At 43.9% G+C, this 21725-nt stretch overlaps 1 protein-coding gene across 1 annotated transcript in view; it reads right to left on the minus strand.

Moving 5' to 3' along the window:
* LOC117438171 (SET-binding protein-like) overlaps positions 1 to 21725 on the minus strand; it is a 232985-nt gene that overhangs the window by 195776 nt on the left and 15484 nt on the right. The window contains 1 exon segment of the mRNA XM_034073631.1: positions 13578 to 13661. Coding sequence (XP_033929522.1) covers positions 13578 to 13661 — 84 coding nt within the window.

Raw genomic sequence — 21725 nt, forward strand, 5'->3', positions numbered from 1 at the left:
CTATCGTTTCATTTGTGGGAAAGGATAGTTGTTTAGACCCTGTTCCGCAGGGGAAAACGGGTATCAGGGCAAGAGTTATCATAGCTCACTCACAGAGCATCAGGTTAGATTCAAAGTGCGAGGGGGTTGTAGCTGGGTTTGAACTAGTGGGGCATTGTTCTAGTATTAATGAAGACCAGAAGGCCTCCTGCCTCCAAAGGGTGCCATCAACGTGCTCTGCTTGCTCCCTGAAATGCCTGTACACCAATGCACGCAGCATGGGGAATAAACAGGAGGAGTTAGAAGTCTGTGTGCGGTCTAAAGTTTGTGATCTGGCGGCAATTACAGAGACAGCTCACATGACTGGAATGTGGTCATGGATGGCTGTGTCCTTTTTAGGAAAGATAGGTCAACAAAGTGTGGTGGTGGAGTTGCTCTGTATGTGAGAGAGCAACTAGAATGTATTCAATTCTGTCCAGGGGCAGATGAGGAGAAAGTGGAATGTCTGTGGGTATGAATTAAGGAACAGACTGGTATGGGTGATACAGTTGTGGGGGTCTATTATAGACCTCCTGATCAGAACGAAGGAGTTGATAAGGCTTTCTACAGGCAACTGGAAGTAGCCTCGTGACTACATGCCTTAGTCCTCATGGGGGATTTTAACTACCCTGATATTTGCTGGAAGACTCACACAGCCAATCATTCACAGTCTAGGAGGTTCCTCCAGTGCACTGATGATAACTTCTAAATGCAAATGGTGGACAAACCAACTAGGAGAGGAGCGCTGCTAGATTTAGATGTACTCACCAACAAGGAGGGTCTGGCTGAAGTGGTGATGGTCAATGGCAGCTTTGGCTGCAGTGACCATGAGATGGTGGAGTTGAGGATCCTGTGTGGGAGGAATAGAATACCTAGCAAGGCCACAGTTCTGGATTTCCGAAGGGCCAACTTTGGCCTCTTCAATCAACTGCTAAGGGAAGTCTCATGGGAAAGGGTACTAGGTGGTGAAGGGGCTCAAGATAGTTGGTCAGCATTCAAGGACCACTTCTTTCAAGCTCAGGATCAGAGGGCCCCAATGGGTAGGAAATCAAGTAAGGGATCTATGAGACCAGCGTGGTTAAACAAGGAACTGCTGGGCAAACTCATGTGGAAAAAGAGAATCTATGGACTATGGAAGGAAGGGCTGGCCACTTGGGAGGAATATAGGACAGTTGTTAGAGGATGTAGGGAGGCAATTAGGACAGCTAAGGCCTCCTTGGAACTTAATCTTGCTAGTCGGGTCAAGGACAATAGAAAGGGCTTCTTCAAATACATAGCAAATAAAACTATCACAAGAGACAATATAGGCCCACTGTTGTACGAGGTGGGTGCCCTGGAGACAGAGGATACAAAGAAGGCAGAAGTGCTGAATGCTTTCTTTGCCTCTGTCTTTACTCCTGAAGACTCTCCCCAGGGGCCCCAGATTCCTATAGCCCCAGAAGGAGTGAGGACAAAGGAGGAGTTTGCTTTGGTAGATGAGGATTGGGTTAGGGATCAGTTAAGCAATCTGGACATCTATAAATCAATGGGTCTGGATGGAATGCACCCACGGGTGCTGAGGGAGCTGGCGGAGGTCATTGCTAGGCCACTCTCCATCATCTTTGGTAAGTCGTGGGAAACGGGAGAGGTGCCTGAGGATTAGAAGATGGCAAATGTCACACCAGTCTATAAGAAAGGCAAGAAGGAGGACCCAGGTAATTATAGACCGGTCAGCCTTACCTCTATTCCTGGAAAGGTGTTGGAACTACTTATTCTTGACACCATCTCTAGACATATCAAGGATGAAGGGGTCATTAAGAGCAGCCAGCATGGTTTTACCAGGAGGAAGTCATATTTGACCAACCTTATAGCCTTCTATGAGGAAGTGACTAGGTGGAGGGATGATGGTAGAGCGGTAGATGTGTTTTTTCTTGATTTCAGTAAGGCATTTGATACTGTCTCCCACAGCATTCTCATAGACAAGCTAAGGAAGTGTGGGCTTGATGATCAGGTAGTGAGGTGGATCAAGAACTGGTTGAAAGGAAGAAGGCAGAGAGTTGTGGTCAATGGCACAGAATCTACCTGGAGGTCTGTGACTAGTGGAGTCCCTCAGGGGTCAGTGCTGGGACCAGTGCTGTTTAATATTTTCATCAACGACCTGGATGAGGGAACTGAGTGTACCCTCAGCAAGTTCGCTGATGACACTAAACTGGGAGGAGTGGCTGACACACTAGAAGGCTGTGTTGCCATTCAGCGAGACCTGGACAGGCTGGAGAGTTGGGCAGGGAGAAACCTGATGAAATTCAACAAGGGCAAGTGTAGAGTCTGGCATCTGGGGAAGAACAACCCCATGTACCAGTACAGGTTGGGGGTTGACCTGCTCAAAAGTAGTGAAGGGGAAAGGGACCTGGGGGTCCTGGTGGATAGGAGGATGACCATGAGCCAGCAATGTGCCCTTGTGGCCAAGAAGGCCAATGGCATCCTAGGGTGCATTAGAAAGGGTGTGGTTAGTAGGGCAAGAGAGGTTCTCCTCCCCCTCTACTCTGCCTTGGTGAGGCCGCATCTGGAATATTGCGTCCAGTTCTGGGCCCCTCAGTTCAAGAAGGGCAGGGAATTGCTTGAAAGAGTCCAGCGCAGAGCCACAAAGATGATTAAGGCAGTGGAACACCACCCTTATGAGGAGAGGCTGAGGGAGCCGGCTCTCTTTAGCTTGGAGGAGACTGAGGGGTGACCTCATCAGTGCTTACAAATATGTAAAGGGTGGGTGTCAGAATGATGGAGCTAGAATTTTTTCAGTGATATCCAGTGATAGGACAAGGAGCAATGGGTGTAAACTGGAGCATAGGAGGTTCCATGTTAACATCAGGAAGAACTTCTTTACTGTAAGAGTGACAGGGCACTGGAACAGGTTGCCCAGGGAGGTTGTGGAGTCTCCTACGTTGAAGATATTCAAGGCTCGCGTGGACAAGTTCCTGTGTGATGTACTCTAGGTTACCCTGCTCTTGCAGGGAGGTTGGACTAGATGATCTTTTGAGGTCCCTTCCAACCCTTGCGATTCTGTGATTCTGTGAAATTAATATGAACTGCAAGAGGAGGCGGCAAGGTGAGAAACTCTTGGAATACAAGACTATTCATAAAATGAGTGAGAAAAGGAAATATGTGGTTATAAAAAGTCATTAGAAATATCATCTTCTCAATGGCACTCTACGTAGGGAAGTGTAACCCACTGCAACACAAACCTATTACAGCTGAACTTGTAAATGACAACCATAATCTCAATCTATCTCTTTTGTTTGGAAGCTTACATTTAGGAAGTTTATTTCATAACATCATGCCTCCAAAAATTACACAAGTCCAAAGAATGGGGATTTATCCACCCAACTACCATTTCACAACTACTATTACTTTAATTCCAACCAAAAGATGAATGAAAATAAAACAAACAAGCAAACAAAATTCCCAGCCACCAGAATAGAGATTCTTAGCACTAGATTCAGCAATTAGCAAAGTACAACTGCTGTATGAAATTGGGAGGTCCAGAGAAAAGGCAGCTGATGAGTCCCTCGGTCAAATAGTGCTTGTCTCCAATCAGATCCCACTGAGAGCAAGAGATTTCGAGCTTGGAAAATAAATAAATAAATAAAATTCTGACACAGCAAGCTGTGGGCAATCCAAGAGACTCCTGGAGTGCATTAAGGAAAATTTATTAAGCCAGGGATCAGCCAGCCCTACCAGAGTGAATACAATACTGGACCTGATGGTCACCAATGCAAGTAAGCTAATCACTGACGTCTAAATTGGAGGCAGCCTGGCCTACAGTGATCATGCACTTGTGGAGTTCACAGTCCTGAGGGAGGTGGGACAGGCAAAGACCATAGTCAGGATCCTGAATTTTAGGAAAGCTCACTTCCATCTCTTCAAGGAGTTAGTCAATAGGACCCCCTGGGAAACTGCCCTCAGTGACAAGGAAGCAGAACAGAGCTGGCAGATCTTTAAGGATGCTTTCCATAAAGCATAAGAGCTCATGATCCCCAGGTGTAAGAAATCAGGTAAGGAAGGCAAGAGGCTGGCATGGCTGAGTTGAGACCTGCTGGTCAAACTAAAGGGCAAGAAGGCAGTGGAAGTAAGGACAGGTATCCTGGGAAGAGTGTCCCTGCCCATGGCAAGGGGGTTGGAACTAGATGATTTTAAGGTCCTTTCCAACCCTAACTATTCTATGATTATATGATTCATTAGAATGCTGAGGTGAGTAGCTCAAAAGAGGACGCCTTCAACACCTGAGCAGGGGGAAGCTCAGTGTCCAGGAGCCTCAACTCAGCAGCAAGAGCCACAGAGGGAGCCTCAAGTCCTTGACAGGACTTGCCCAGGAGCCGGCAGCTCAACTGACAGGAGCAGCTGACTCACAGGGGGCGGAGCCAGATTAAAAACCCCTGCCCCAGGAAGCATGGTGAGGTAAACTGGAGGATGAGTATTTGTATGATTTGGGTCTGGCCTAGGAGGTCTGCTCTGGATGCCCAGGTGGTGGCCAGCATAGGCACCCAGACAGAGCCATTGACAGGGGAGACTGCAGTGCAGAGCTCGGAATGTACAGAGTGCCTGCACTGGTCTTGTGAGGGGAGGGTGCACAGTGGGCAGGGCTGCACTCGGTGTTCCCTGGTGGGGGTCCTTCTGCAGCAGGTGGCTGAGCTGTGGGATGCTATTAATAGGCTGCAAGATGTCAGAGAACCTGAGAGGAAGTAGGACTGCTTGCTCTAGGTTCAAACTGTACAGGGACCTCAAGGATCCCCTGTAGTTCATGGAGGAAAGAAGGAGGCCATTAACCCAGGAAGCTGGGAAACAGCAACAAAAAAAAAAAAAAAAAAAAAAACAAACAACAAAAAAAGGAGGAAGAGGACATTAAAAGTAAAGGGTGTGATAAACACATAAATGTATTGGCTTTCACAAATCATAGGTGTGGCTATGTGAATATAACTGTAAGAGTTTACAATAACAGAAACAAAGCTCGCTAAAGACAGAAGATTAGACAACAAGTTAAAAAGGGCCAGGACTCTTGAGCAAAATGGAGTCACATAGCAAAAGAATTTGTAAAGGTAAAAGAAAGGGAGGGGATGGGGGGACTTGATATAAGAAAAGCTAGTGCCTGGAAAATGTACAGTTAAAGTACTTTTTAGCTTAACTTAGATTGTAGAAAGAGAACAATGTTTATGTTGTTAGCCTGTGGAATTTAGTGGCCTCACTAAACATGAGTTATTTTTTTCACACTAGAGCTAAAGTATCTTTAGCTCTAAAGAACAATGTTTGTGTTATAAGTCTGTGGTGAGATAACAGGATTTAGTGGGCCACTAACCAACCTTGTCTGCCCATCCTGCAATAAATTTTGCAGGAAGGTCACACTGTTTTAGATCTTTGCTAGTTATCAGAAGAATTACAGATATGGCTGGTTTCAGCTAGTTGTGAGATTACTGGGGCATCCATCTGTGCCAAAGGTGAAAAGTACACTGTGAGGAAGACTGCTTACTTCATCTTGAAGACCCCTACTCACAATCATGGGAGAGCAGTGTGCAGAAGCCAAGAGGAGGAAACTTATGATAATAAGTTCCTGGAGCTAGTTATAATATTCCCCGCCTATACCCAGGAATTATGAATATGGATGCGACTAATGTAATAGTGAAAGTATATAACCATGTAACAAATACTAATCACTGGTGGCTCTTGCTACAGTCATGCACTCAGCACTGTTGCTTTTGCTTTATTGACTTTGTCCCTCAATAAAACCTTGTTATCTCATTTAGAGGAGTGAGTTCGTATTTCACAGGGGCTTCCTCCTAAATCTATTGTCCCTACCCAGAACTGCTTTGCTTTCCTGCAGGGGGATGATGAGGAAAAACATTCACACCAGAAACAATCAGCTGGTGCACTGCTAAAGAAAATCTCTACTGGTGCCACCAGGAAAAAGCCACAGGTCATAGTCGTAGGGGACTCTGCTTTGAAACACACAGAGGCACCCATCTATAGGCCTGACTCAGTCTCAAGGAGGTGTCTTGCCTAGCAGGGGCACAGATCAGGGATGTTGCAGAGAGGCTGCCTGCTCTAGTAAGTCCCACGGACTATTACCCACTTCCAGTGATCCATGTGGGTGCTAGTGGTATAGATAGTAGTAGCCTGGAGAACATAAAGGACTACAGAGCCCTGGGAGAGGTGGTTAGGGGCTCTGAAGCTCAGATTGTCCTTTCGTCAATTATCCAGGATACAGAGGAGGACCCTAAAAAAGCTAGGAGGATTGGCCAGGTTAATAAATGGTTAGAACAGGAGTGTCATAGTCAGGGTTTTGCGCATTTTGAACACAGGACCCAAGTTAGTAGGACAGGTCTACTGAGGGCTGGTGGAGCTGGTCTGACAAAGAAGGGAAAGAGCAGTTTTGGTAAGAGGCTTGCCAGACTGGTCAAGGATGGGGGAGAGGGCATCATTCCATCCCAACACACCCAGTCAGCTACCAGCATCTATAATAAATGCTTGGAGCAATGTAGAGATATTCCAGCTGCTCCAGCCAATGAGCTTCATTTGGAGCTCAGCTCAGAAGCCTCTATACAAATGCCCACAGCATGGGGAACAAACAAAAGGAATTAGAGATGTGTTCACGTCTACAGGGATATGATATAATAGGCATCACAGAAACATGGTGGGATGGCTCCTATGACTGGAGTGTTCGAATAGAAGCTTATAAGCCCTTTAGAAAAGACAGGCCTGGCAGGCAGGGAAGGGGAGTTGCTATTTATGGTAGGGATAGGCTGGAGAGTATGAAACTCTGTCTGGGGACAGGTGAACAGTCGACAGAGAGTTTGTGGGTGAGGGTTCAAGGGAGAACAGCTATGGGAGACATTACTGTGGGGATCTGTTACAGACCACCTGATCAAGAGGAACCTGTGGATGAAGCAATCTACAGACAGATATGAAAAGCCTCACTCTTGCAGGCCCCTGTTCTTATGTTGGACTTCAAATACCCTGATATCTGTTGGAGGGACAGTACGGCCCGGCACAACCAATCCAGGAAGTTTCTCAATTGTGTCAAAGACAACTTCCTTCTGCAAGCAATAGAGGAGCTGACAAGGAGAGGTGCCATGTTTGACCTCCTGCTCACCAACAGGGAGGGGCTGGTTGGAAATGTGATGCTCCAGGGCAGCCTTGGATGCAGCCATCTCTAGATGGTCGAATTGGAGATCCTCAGGACAGTGAGAAGAGCGTGCAGCAAGATCACTGCTCTGGACTTCAAGAAAGCAGCCTCTGGCCTCTTCAGAAGCCTGCTTAGTAAGGTTCCATGGGATATAGCCCTAGAGGGCAGGGGGGCCCAAGACTGTTGGTTGATATTCAAGGATCACCTGCTACAAGTTTAGGAGTGTTGCATCCCAACTAGAAGGAAGTGCAGCAGGAGGGCCAGGAGACCTCCTTGGATGGATAAGGAGCTGCTGAATAAATTTGAGGGAAAAAAGACACTTATAAAATGTGGAAGCAAAGACAGGCGGCCTAGGAAGAAAACAGGGATGTTATCCAGGAAGCTAGGGACCAGGTTAGGGAAGCTAGGGACCAGGTCAGGAAAGCTGAGTCCTAGTTAGAGTTAAACTTGGCTAGAGATGTTAAGGATAACAGGAAGGGATTCTATAGGTACATAGGGAATAAAAGACAGACTAGGGACAATCTAGGCCCCCTCCAGAAGCTATCAGGAGAACTGGCTACACAGGACTTGGAGAAGGCTGAGGTTCTGAATGACTTCTTTGCCTCGGTCTTCACTGGCAAAGGCTCTGACTGCACCATCCAAGTCTTGGAAGGGAGACGCAGGGACTGTGAGAATGAAGATCCCAGGCCCACTGTACATGAGGATCTGATTTGAGACCATCTTAAGAACCTGAACATACACAAGTCCATGGGACCTGATGAAATCCATCTGTGGGTCCTGAAGGAGCTGGCGAATGAAGTTGCTAAGCCATTGTCCATCATATTTGAAAAATCATACCAGTCAGGTGTAGTTCCTGATGACTAGAAAAAGGGTAATATAACCCCCATTTTCAAGAACGGGAAAAAGGATGACCCAGGGAATTACAGACCAGTCAGTCTCACCTCTGTGCCTGGCAAAATCTGGGAGCAGATTCTCCTGGAAGGCATGCTAGGGCACATGAAAAACAACAAGGTGCTTGGTGACAGCCAACATGGCTTCACTAAGGGGAAATCCTGCCTGAATAATCTGGTGGTCTTCTATGATGGGGCTATGGAACTGATGGACAGGGGTTGAGCAGCTGATGTCATCTACCTGGACTTCTGCAAAGCGTTCAGCACTGTCCCACATGACATCCTTGTCTCTAAATTGGAGAGACATCAATTTGATAAATGGACCACCCGGTGGATAAAGAACTGGCTGGATGGCTGCATGCAAAGAGTTGTGGTCAATGGCTCAATGTCTGGCTGGAGACCAGTAACGAGTGGTGTCCCTCAGGGATCGGTGTTGGATCTTTGTTGCTGACATGGACAGTGGGAATGAGTGTGCCCTCAGCAAATTTGCCAGTGACACCAAGCTGTGTGGTTCAGTTGATATGCTGGAGGGAAGGAATGACATCCAGAAGGATCTTGACATGCTTGTGAGGTGTGCAGATGACAACCTTATGAAGTTTAACCATAACAAGTGCAAGGTCCTACACCTGGGTCGGAGCAATCCCAGGCACACCTACAGGATGGGCAGAGAAGAGATTCAGAGCAGCCCCGTGGAGAAGGACTTGGGGGTGTTGGTCAATGAGGAACATGAGCCAGCAGTGTGTGCTCACAGCCCAGAAAGCCAACCATATCCTGAGCTGCATCAAAAGGAGCACGACCAGCAGGTCGAAGGAGATGATCCTGCCCCTCTACTCTGCTCTTGTGGGACCTCACTTGGAGTACTGTGTGCAGTTCTGGTGTCCTTAACATAAAAAGGACGTATAACTGTTGGAACAAGTCCAGAGGAGGGCCATGAGGATGATAAGGGGCCTGGAGCACCTCCTGTATGAAGATAGGCTGAGAAACTTGGGGCTGTTCAGCCTGGGGAAGAGAAGGCTGCATGGAGACCTCATAGCAGCCTTCCAGTATCTGAAACAGGGCTATACGGATGCTGGGGAGGGACTACTCATTAGGGACTGTAGTGATAGGACCAGGGGTAACAGGTTAAAACTTAAATAGGGGAAGTTTAGATTGGATATAAGGAAGAAATTCTTTACTGTTAGGGTGGTGAGGTACTGGAAGGGGTTTCCCAGGGAGGTTGTGAATGCTCCATCCCTGGCAGTGTTCAAGGCCAGGTTGGACGAAGCCTTGAGTGACGTGGTTTAGTGTGAGGTGTCCCTGCCCATGGCATTGGGTTTGGAACTAGATGATCTTAAGGTCCCTTCCAACCCTAACTATTCTATGATTCTATGCTCCCCCCATTCCCGGAGGAATGGGGAGGAGTATTAAAATAATGTAACTCACAGGATTTGAGATAAGAACAGTCCAGTAACTAAGGTATAATACAAAACTACTACTGGTGCCACCAATAATAATAATGATAAGGGATATAACAAGGAGAGAGAATACAACCTCTCACCACCTGTCACTGTCTGACCCAAGCTGTGATATGGGCCTTCCAGGTAACTCCCCCCAGTTTATATACTGGGCATCATGTGTTTTGGTATGGAATACCCCTTTGGCTAGTTTGGGTCCGGTGTCCTGTCTCTGCTTCTTCCTGGCTTCCCCTCCTCCCTGGCAGAGCATGAGACTCTGAAAGTCCTTGGTCAGAGTAAACATTCCTTAGCAACAACTGAAAACATTGGTCTTACCAGCACTGTTCCCAGGCCGAAAGTCAAAACCACAGCACTGCACCAGCTACTATGAAGGAGAAAAAAATGACTGCTAGTGCTGAACAAAGGACAGTTTCGTACTGGGAGACCAGTACTGTTTAATATCTTAATCAATAACATAGTGGGATTGAGTGCATCATCAGAAAGTTTGCAGATGACATGAAGCTGAGTGGTGCATTTGATATGCTTGCGGGATGGGAAGCTATCTAGTTGGACTTAAACTGTTTGAGAGGTAAGCCCATGTGAACCTCATGAGTTTCAATACGGCCAAGCATTGGGTCCTTCACCCGGGTAGGGGCAACCCCCAGTATCAATACAGGTTGGGGGATGAAGGGATTGAGAGTACCCCTGAGGAGGACTTGGGCATAGTGTTTGATGAATGATCGGGTATGAGCTGGGAGTGTGCACTTGCAGCCCAGAAGGCAAACCATATCTTGGGCTGCATCCAAAGAAGTGTGGCCAGCTGGTCAAGGGAGGTGATTCTGCTCTATTGAGACCCCACCTAGAGTAGTGTGTCCAGCTTTGGAGTCCTCAGTGCAGGACAGAGATGGAGCTGTTGAAGAGGGTTCTGAGGAGGACCACAAAAATGATCAGAGGGGTGGAGCACCTCTTTGTCATGATTTAAGCCCAGCTGGTAACTCAACCACGCAGCTGCTTGCTCACTCCCCCCCCCCTCCCCTTCTTCCCCCCACTCCCAGAGGGATGGTGAGGAGAATCAAAAGAATATAATTCCCACAGGTTGAGATAAAACCAGTCCAATAACTAAGGTATAATACAATACTACTATTATATCACTAATAATAAAACTGTGAGGGTGGACAAGTAACATGCATATTAGAGGTATGCATAAGCTTGAGAACCAGAAGTAGCAGAGTGCTTCATAATCTCAGCACATGCAGTTCTGCCTTCTCAGGGTTGAGTTTTGTTTTCTGTTGCTTCCCCCAAAACATAGGTGGCTCATGAATGTTTAACTGCTCTTATCCTTTGATTTTTATTTTTTTTTCTCTTTGCTTAAATTTTCTGGTGGCTCCTGTGAGCTCAAGTGTCACTGAGAAGTCAGGTCCTCCTGTCCTTCTGTATGTCTGTTTTTTGTTTTAATATGACAAACATATGCCCTCTCTGGAAATGGTATCCATGCTGCAGAGTAATTATTTACTGAATGGTGAATCCAATTCATGTTGGCAAGGATCAGGTTAATCATTATTAATCATGACATTTTGCTTTCCTCAGAAAATACACAAACAAAATCACTCCCCAGGAACCATCTTTCCTGCTTTATGTTAATATACTACTTAGCAGAAGGAAATCCTAATCCAGGATTGCCATTCTTATGCAACAACACACCTCAAATAATAAGCAACAGTATAATAAAAGCATCACCTTTTACACACACACAAAAAAAAGCCAAAAAAGTAGCTGGTTAGTCCTAAAACTTTAAATAGTTAATGGCACAAAAGCCACATACGTATTTATGCATACATTCATGAAAATGAAAACTAAGTTTCATTTTCACACTTTACAGAGGCATCACAGGAGAACACAAACCAGGACCAATAAAAAATAAAGAAAAATCCCCCAACAACAATAATGAAATCAAATCTTTAAAATCTGAGACAGGGTGCAGGAGGAGGGGGTAAAGCTCTGCAAACAAAACTAAATCTAACACAGTGTTTTTCCCCTTCACAAAGTGAAACAAGCTGTTCCTAAAATAATGCTTCCTTGCTTTTCTGGTAGTTAGTGTCCTGAAGGATTAGCCTACAATCATTGGCAAGTATTTGCCTTTCCTAGCTGATGTCTATGTTTATCTGTAGGGCCCAGGGGATAATTCATAAGCTGAGGTCCTGCATTCACAGACATTCCACACTGCCACCCACCCTCCTGTACTAGTTTCCTCCCCATCCACCTCCTGTCCCCTGAATTATAGACAAGACCCTGTCAGGGGCATGACAAATGAGCTTTACACTTCCCCAACAGTTTATGCTGATACAGCAAAAAAGAGTTACTGAGATGGTCAACACATCACTAGACATTAAAAATTAGATTTCAGAAAGTAACCAAACACAAAGAATAATTTATCACTGTGCCAGAAAACATAAAAGAGAACGGGATTTTTTTTCCCTCCAAAAGCCATTGCCTACTCTATAATTAAAGTATTGAGATCAATGATTTTTAGGTCCAACAGGATAGATTTTGTAAAACCTCTCTGCAATCAAGATGTTCCCATTGAATTATTAATCTTTACCAAAAGCAGCTTTACACTGCTCTAGTCCTGTTGTAAATCAAGAGTGATTCAACCAGAGTATATCAAAATAAAAAAAAAAACAAAACAAAACAAATTTGGTAAAAGCATTCATTTCTAAATCAATTTTCTCCTGATATGTTAGAACATCAACATGAGAAAATTAAGCTTGTATTTGAGAAAATGGGTAGCTATTCTTTAAAGAAAAGTTATATGAATCTTTGTCTTGATGGTGAACTGATAGTATAGCTCATGACAATGAATTTGTCATTTTAAAAATACTAATTAAAGAAAAAAATCAATGAAAGACTCAATACTACAAAGCATTTATAAGTGTGACCAACATTCCTCACAACAGAGCCTGCTGCAGGATAGATAGATATTAACAAACATTAACAAAATGAGGCTCAGAAACACCATTGTTAATTAGGGTTGATGAACATGCATGTTGAAAATGAAAAACATTTTTCCCCCTGAAAATTAATCTTTTCTCCCATCAGTAAAATATTGGGAGTTCCTGGAGCTTTATGGACACTGAATCTGCTTCAGGTCTGTACCTGGTCACAAGGTACATGAGAAAGCAAAGTTATTTGATATGAGATCAACTGCTTCACTCTACTACACTTAACATTAGATGACCCAATACTTATAAAATGTTTCTGCTCAAATCAAATTTTGTTTCATCTTTGGAAAGAATGATCTCTGGATTCAAACTTCTCTTTAGCCTCAAAGCCAGAAGGCCATAATAAGTGAAAATTTTGACAGGGACAAACTTGACTGGTCTGAATATTATATTATCATATTATTATATATCATATCATATTATTCTATTAATAAGTGCAAAATAGTAGGAGATAGGAAGTGACCCCCAGCTGGCTGTCATTCAGAGTGCAGTCTACCTTGCTTACAATTACTGAACCCTAGAAGTGGTCTCACTGATGTCAATTTGACCAATTTTAGAATAAGGGGCCATTCATTCCAAGTAATGAATATTGAAACCTTGCCATCAGTTTGTGAAAAACTTCTTACTCATATATCATAAGGAACCTCAATAAAGAATGTTCTTGTGATGGTGTCACTTCAGAACAAAAGTATGCAACAAATAGCATGTTTCTCTGTAACTATCACACATCCAGGCAGCTACAGTACGAGACCAAAGGTTGCATGCATTTAGCCAGCAAGGAAGTGCAATATTCTTTAAGAAAGGCATTGCCAAGAGTGGATTTTTATAAAGAAACAGAATTAATGAATAAATAAACCAGATGGGAACAAGTCAGGCTAGGGCATTAACAACTCCTAGTGCAATGAATCCTTGATCTTGCTTGAGGGTTTTTTGACAAATAACAAATACAAAAACATTAATGTAATTGTCAGCCATGCCAAGGACTTTGTTTGTGTCCAGGAACGCTGATATGCAACAGCACAGTTCAATTCAAACAGATGTTAATACATTCTTATTTTTCCACCAGTTAAAGTACATATTGACTGACCTGATCCAAGTTTTTCACTTGAGCATTTTTCCCTTTTCTGCAACCACAACTCCTAAGCAGTTTTGCATCTCCAATGACTTTTCCCTATAAGAGATAAGGCAAGAAAAACATCAACACAATCTGAACCACTGAAGACCAAGAGGCTTGTATTTATGACCAGAAGCAGGGGAAGAAAGGACATTAGGGAAGCCTGTGTACTCATCTCGTGTTGCTGGCAGATACCGTTCCACAGAGGGGTAGCTCCCAAGCTGCCAAGGAGACTTCCCCAAAGACCAATATCACAGCATCAGGGATGTCACATAGAGGCAGAAGGAAAGCGAGGTGTGTGGGAAAATACAGTGGGAATACAGGCAAGTCAAGCTGAAAAGGAACAGGTTATTTTAAACCGATGTTTTCATACACATACATGAACAGGAACAAGTCTATCATGCACCAGAATTTCTGTTCACCCTCGCCAAGTTAGTGCTTATTTGCTTCTAGTGTAGCTAGATTTGGTGAAATAAAGTCTACAGGTGTGACTTGCCCTCATTAGGACAACTGGTCCATATAACCACCGACAAGTCCTTGCCAAAAATTCAGCAGTCCACCCTCACCCAACACTACTGGTGCAGACCCTGCAACGTTAATAACATGTTGGGGCCAACAGAGATTTGCAAAGAAACAGGGTATCCTCCTTTTGCCTACAAACAACAGTTTGAGAAATAATCTGAGCTCAAACACCTTCTTTTCATTGACAACCTATCAGACTGAGTGTGATCTGAGCAGCAAGGTCCCTTGTGTTTATTTGGTTCTTTTCTGAGGATTATATGAATCACTTTGGCTCTCCACCAAAGCCTTTTCAGAGCAGATACCATTATATAAACTTTTTGGAGCTTATCAGGCCTGGACATCTTGATAAATCACCATGTGCAGAAAGGGGCTGGGATTATAGGTTTGGTCAAAATTATACTTGAGCTCAAACAGTAACACAGCCAACTGGGTCCCCACAAACTGGCCACAATTACTTGCTTACCCATAGACACATACAGAAAGTTATTGCCTTTTTTTCAGACTTTTGCTGTCCACAGCTAAAAAAATAAACAGCATCAACAGAGGGATGACAGAGATCAACAGAGGAAGAATCTGCTCATGTGCAGCCACAGAGAGTCATATTTCAGCTGGATTAATTTATATAGAAAAGGAGACCTTAACACTAAATCAGTTAATGAGTTTCACCAAGTGGAAGCACTCTGGACTAAATTATGAGGAAGGGAAAGGGCACAATTAAAAGGAATTGCAGCCATTGCTCAATACTAGTGTCATGGGTTCAGCAGTAGCTCACGCTCTGCCAGGAAGGAGGGAGAGATAGGGCGCCTGGTCTGAGCTAGTCGGGGAAGTATTCCATACCACAGCACGTCCTGCTCGGGGAGGGAACTGGAAGCTGGCCAGGAGGGGAGGGGTTAGCTCCTCTCTTCCGGGCTGGGCTCGTGGCGGCGGGTGGTATCGTATTCTCTCTCCCTGTTTATTTCCTCTAACATTGATTTGTTGGTGGTGGTAGTGGTGATTTTGTGTTATACCTTGATTGCTGGACTGATTTTACCTCAATCTGTGGGAGTTGTATTCCTCCGGCTCTCCTTCCCATCCCTCCGGGAGCGGGAAGGTGGGGGAGAGGGAAACAAAGGAGTGTGTGGACTTTAAACCACGACAACTAGGATACAGCAGAGAGATGATCCTTGGCAACAGGAATTACAAACGGGCAGATAAACTTCTAGTCAGCTCAGAAGAGCCTGCAATCTGCCAGGGGTGGTGAGATCTCTTACTTGGTGGCCCTAGCATCTCACAAGTCCCAACAAGGTCAGATAAAAATTATCTTTTCTTTGCTTTCCAAAAGAGACACTGGAGAAACAAAACAAAACACTGAAAATGCTGTACCTACACCTGATACCTAACCAAAATGCCCAGTGTTTGGACTGCTGATTGCAATCTGTCAAACTTGAAGGTTTTCAGGGGACTACTTCTAACTGGCATCCTCTGCCTGTGACTCCCATCTGTCACATGTATTTTGCTCTTGCCCCATTACTACAGTCCTTTAACAATTAGTTTGTAATCTCTTAAATTCAAAAAACATTCCCCAGAAAGAAGTTATTAAACTAAAATTTAAAGCAGGGAGAGACTTGTCTGTCTAATCAAAGGAGACTTTCTAGACACCCCACAGTATATGAGTCAAGTTAGAAACACAAAGGACCTAAGGGAGACCCACACATTTCCTAACAGGCAACAGATTAAAAGCCAGGATGCCTTAGGGTGCCTATAGCAGCAACATACATGTGTGTTTAGGAAACTGAATCCATACATGACTTGATGATGGTCAATTTGTCACAGTATCCACTGCAAAGCCAGTATGTTGAAAAAGATACTCCAGCCCTTTTTACACCACAAAATGAGGAACAGATCACATTTTTAGACCCTACTCTGGCTTCTAGGATATGCTGTCATGCAACCTGAGCTCAGGGCAAACCATGGCCATGTTCTCCTGTCTGGCTGGAAGTATCACTAGCTTTATTTAACAGAGAGAAAATGCAACATGTTGCCCATAATCACATGGAAAATCAAGAGCAGAGGGGAATACAAGCCCAAAACATGATAGCTTTTTCTTTTTCCCTGACAGTACAAGAATGCAGGGGCTGTTCCATTCCCTAAAAAAGCAAATGAAAGCAATGCACTGGATGAATAATCCCACCTCCTTTTCCAACTGCAGATGTGCCTCTCCTTAATGCCCCTCACCTGAATTAGCTACTACCTCCACCTTCTTTTAAGAAAGCTTATTATGAGCAGATACTTAATTTGAGGATAGCTGTCTAACATTAGGTAGCTAAGTTGAAAGACAAAAGAAAAAAAAATAAAAAGCATATGAACAACATTTGCAGCCTGTCACAATTCAAGAACAGATGGAGACCTTGTCATTTAGGGGTTTCCTCACATACATCAAGCAGTTCAGTGGGGATAGGAAAAGGGGTTGCTGTTTGGATGCTTGTCTGGAACCAGATTAGAAGAAAGCACGCTATTCCTCAGTGCATGCCTTGTGTTACATTAAACATGCATATGCAACTTGAGCTTTTATTCAGTGATCTGAAACAGAGCCCTCCAGGGTGCTAAGGGTCAATGAGTTGTTTGTTTATCTGTGTTATTTTACAGCTTATAGTGCCCAAGGAGTTCCTTAAAAAATTAAACACCTAGCTGGGCCTGCTATGGTTGTGGCTTCCTAATATATCCCTCCCTCCTTTGTCCAGCAGTGCCTGATACTTACAAGGGAGGGAGAGGACAACACTGCAAAGACAGGAGCCTCATCTCACTGGGTGTTATAGATGTCTGGTCTTAATGTTTCCATGTTTTGTGGCCTTTAAATAACAGGATTGGGAAGGAGCACAGTGATCTTGAAAGCTCACAGATTTATTGCTACTAAATGATCCTGTGCTGCCTGCTCTTGATGTGATGCTCTGGTTTAGAAACAGGATTTCCAACATAGGAGCTCACTTTGCCTTCTGCTGGCTCCCACTTGTCGTCAGACATCCCCCTTCCCAAGACAAAGAGTAAGAAGGTTCCTCAGTGAGCACTAAAGAGTGAAGCACATATGTCGTGTTTTCTCACCTCTTATAGGAAGTCTTGCTGGCCTCACCCTCCCTGCACCACTGGCTCCAGCAGTTGGTCAAAGTTTGTAGAAACAGAAGAAAAATAATAATAGTCATAGTAACAGACTTAATTATCTCAGCTGCATGGGTGACAGGAGCTGATCACTTGCCAGTTTTCATAGCCTGTGGTTGAAAAAAACCAAATTGTATCACCCAGAAGTCAAATGAGGGCCAGTTACAACTTGCTTCATGCCAATGGCTCCAGGGGTATGCCTGGGGGGACATACAAATCAGAGGCTGTGGAGAGTCCTGGCACTGCCATATTGCCTAGACTGGTTCTACACAGAGCTGCCAGACCTATTTAAAGGAGTCAGACATGACACACATGGCACCGGCAGACCTCTGTGGATCTTCTGTGCTCTGGAGCAGCTGTCTGAGATTAACTTGAGGATCCTATCTTCCTCCCACTCTCCCAAGTCTGTGGCTGGAAAGATCAACTTAAGAGGTGGGCTCAATTTAGCAGTACCATGCCATGCACCTTGCAACCACTGGCAGGTCCAGCTGGGTTCTGACCTGATCAGTTCTTCAGCCCTCCTCAGTTCTGAGCAGCAATCCTTGAAAATACTGGCAGTAACCTCACCCCAAAGTAGCTGGCGTAACCCATCTCCACTTGGCCCCTGGAAGGTCTCACTGGCCAAAACTTGGCCCTGGCTTTTAGCTGTTCAAGCTCTCTCCATCTCTCCTGTCTTGCAACACCCTCAAAATGTCCCACATCAACAGACAAAAATGTGAGGTGCAGAGAGTATAGCTGAGCCTTGGCCATGGCAACCTCGGGAAGAGCACAGTTTCCAGTGTGGCCTTTCCAAGGCTTTTATCAGTATTTCAGCTGCTGAAGCAGCCTGACTCTTCACAGAGCAGTACTTTTCTGAAAGAGCTTTGTGAGCTGAGCTAAGCAGCCCTTCACAGCCTCTTCCCTTTTCTTCCTTTCCTGTCTTACACCACCAAGAGAGCTCTCCAGCATGATACCAAATAAACGCAGTGATTGTGCCAGCTCAGGAATGACAAGTGTGTAAAGAGGCTATGCCATCTTTCTCTGACTCCTTCTCCATCCATCCAAATATTCTAACATTTCAAGGACCAGAGAGCACATTTGCAGCCACCTCCCCTGACATCCTGCACCAAGCAGGCTGTGCAATTCAATCTGCTATCCTGCCACTGAACTTAATAGTTATTTCTAAATAAAATCATTACTGTTTTTCACTACAGGCTACTTTTAGTAACAAGACAAGAAGGACATGGTAGGTTTGGTTTTGTTTTTTACCCTAGGGCCACAGTTCATTTTTTCACCAAGAAGAAAACATGCGTATAGTGTTGCAACACTGAACCCTAAAACAAATCCCCACAGGTGCATAAATGACATTGGGAAGAACAACATATTTAGTATTTATGTTTTTATGCCGTTCTGTCAGGGTGATCCATGCATCTTGAAGAACTGGTGCCCAAGTGCCTACAGTGGTAAAATAGGAGAGGAGGGGAAACAAAGGGAAACAAGAACTGAATCCAAGGTGGAGGCAAGCTGCAGTACAACAGACAGCTGGTGTTTGGGTGGTGGTAAATCACCCTGAAATTAGCCTTTTCCCTCAGCTCAATGAAGCCTAAACAACAAAAGAAGACACAGCTTGCAGCCAGACAGCCTACTAACCAACCACAGACACACATGACAGCTTCATTCAGGAGTCTGGAGACAATACAAAAGCTTCGAAATCAGTCCAACATTCTGCAACCTCAGACAATGGGTCAAATATCAGAATTGGAGCCCCAAAGGAGGGGGAACAACATTCAAGGGAGATCAAACCACAGGGCAAGCACTGAAAGGGACTAAAAAAGAGAACGTTCCCAGTTTATTAATGGTGAGGTCTGGCCAGCTGCATCCCAGCCTCCATAGGTAATGTTCATTAAAGGGCAGCACTTTGTATGTATTATGCAGAGTGCATGGAGAGTGTGTGTGTGCACGTGAGACTGCCCCTCACTTGCTAGAGATCAGGATGTGCCTTTCTGCTTAGCACTGTGTAAACCACAAATGTGTTTTTTTCCCACTTGAGCAAGTGTATGGGCACAGATGCATGCTCTCACTCATTCCTGAACCTGAAAGACATGAAGGAACTCAGGCTCTTTCCAAGTAAAAAAAAAAGAAAAGCCAAATGCTTCACATCTTCCTTCCTTCCTGGACATACTTTAATCTCACACACACACAAAAACTATTACAAAAGGCTGAATCATTATGCGATTGCCACTGCTGCTGCTGGAGTTCATTGCTCCATAAACCCTTGCCCACCCCTACATGCCATAAAGGCCCCTGTCCCACAGTACAATAAACTCACAAAGAGGAGAAAAAGAAGTGCTTCAGTCCCAGGAGTTACCCCTCTGGGTAGGATTGCTACCTCTGAGGTAGTTTCACCTGCAGCATGTGTCTTGTAGCACTGCATACAAATGGCATCCTTCCCCTACAGCAACAAAAAGGCCAAGCAAATCCTTTTTAACAGCTTCCCTTTGAAAGCAGGTGGAAAAGTAGAATATAGGCAAACACACAAAAAAACAAATATAAATACCATTTGCAAAAGTACTGTTTGGATTTGCCTGTCCTAATTATCTCCTTTTCATCCTTTTCATTTCTATTTGCAAGTTTTCTCCTCTGCAGCTGTACAGCCCAAGACAGAGCACTTGCTAGAGGTGGTCAGACTTGAAAAATGCCTATTTTTTATGCTAAAATGGGTGTAGATGAAGAGAAAGGGTTAAATCTTTCAAAGTTGTCTATGGATTTTGATGCATGTTTCCCATGCATTTTCACTGAAGATGTGACAAAGTCCAATCGCCTTTGGTTTTGAAGTGTCACACTGATTTTATGTTCAGAACAGATATGGCTGTGGGAGCTATTGACCTCTCTCAAATTTGGAGAAACTTAGGTGCACAGAAACTGAAAACAGTAAGTGTTCCTTAGGATGCAGCAATTTCAACAAATTTTATTCTCAAAAAAAAAAAAGGGAAATTAGTATTAGGGCTCAAAAAAAACCCCAAACCTTTATGCTTTATTCACCCTTTACTTCACTAGTCTACACTATTATTGCCACAACTCTGGAGTCCTTAGAGACCACGTGCATAATCCCTATCTCCTCCTCTGTGAAGACAGGCTCTGTTTCTACCTTGTGATAATGTTATGCAAATACCAGAGAGCAACTGGGCAAAGACAAGTATAGCAGATTCAACAAGCTTTTTCTCCAGCTCAGGGTAGGATTGAAGATCAACTCTATATGAAAGACAAGATGAAGTGATATTCAAACCCCAGGCATGAAGACTGGAGAAATCTCCAGCCAGTTTATCAACAGTAAGATAAAATGCCTCTCAATTAGCATTCATAGAAAGAAGAAAACTACAGCCAAGCTGGATGAGCACCTAAAGATGTGGTAGATGAGTGACAGGAAACTATGGAGGGCTGCAACAATACCTAGCACTGCAGATGAGAGTCTGCAGGGATCAGATGGAGGTTAAGTTTGTTGGATTGAAATCTTTAATATTAAAATATGTTTATTTTCACACTGAGATAGCACTTTTTGTTTCAGATATCTAGCAAGTCCAAACATTTTTGAAATTCAGGAAAAGTGAGCTCTTATTTGGATGAGCTTCCTTTTTTGTTTGATTGGTTGGGATATTTTTTTTCCTTCTTTGCCTGCTTTAAATTCTGCTATTTCAATAATTTAACAACCTATCTTAAATATTTCACCAATAAATCAAAGGCTTGTGTTTCTACTTCATGTTAAGACTAATCAGTGGAAGAATGTCTGAGCTAGAAGTTAAAATTCTGTTCCACCAAGCCAGTGATGCATAATCATTTCTCCATAGACTCTCTGGTGAATAAAAACTTCTTTGTGGAATTAATGTCATATAAAAAGTTCTTTGTTCAGGCATACAGTGCAACCATGGTCCCAGATCTTCTGTATCCTGACAACAGGGCTTGAGATTTCCAGAGCTAATTTTTAAAAATGCCTCTGGGGTGAAGGAGACAAGAGCCTATACCAAGGAACCCCAAATCTCATTGAGCATCAACAGGAATAAAACTTCTCAAGTTACTAAATTGTGTGGACATTTAAAACTTCATTTCAGTGAAGTTTGGATGCAAAATCAACACATTTATGAAAACTAAGAAAAGTGCACCTACCCTTCCTCACTGTCTCCCAGAGTCCCAGTTAATCAAAATGAAGCCAGGAAGCCTCATATATATAATTTAGAGCAACTGACTCTAATTTTGTTTCTAAATCATTCAAGGCAAGACCCTCTTTGGTCTCAGTCAGATAAGTCCAAAATGCATGACTAATGTGAATAGATAGCAAGAAGTTGATATCTAACATATTGAATATTGAGAGAAAAATGAATGCTAAAAAGGAAGGGAAAGGGAAAGGGGAATGGGAATAGCTGTAAGCTACATTATTACTAAGCTGCCTTTCATGTTTTGTGTCAACTTTTTACTTAGTTTTGTTACAAAACT

This window comes from Melopsittacus undulatus (assembly GCF_012275295.1).
Source record: "Melopsittacus undulatus isolate bMelUnd1 chromosome W unlocalized genomic scaffold, bMelUnd1.mat.Z SUPER_W_unloc_1, whole genome shotgun sequence".
NCBI classification, from domain to species: Eukaryota; Metazoa; Chordata; class Aves; order Psittaciformes; family Psittaculidae; genus Melopsittacus; species Melopsittacus undulatus.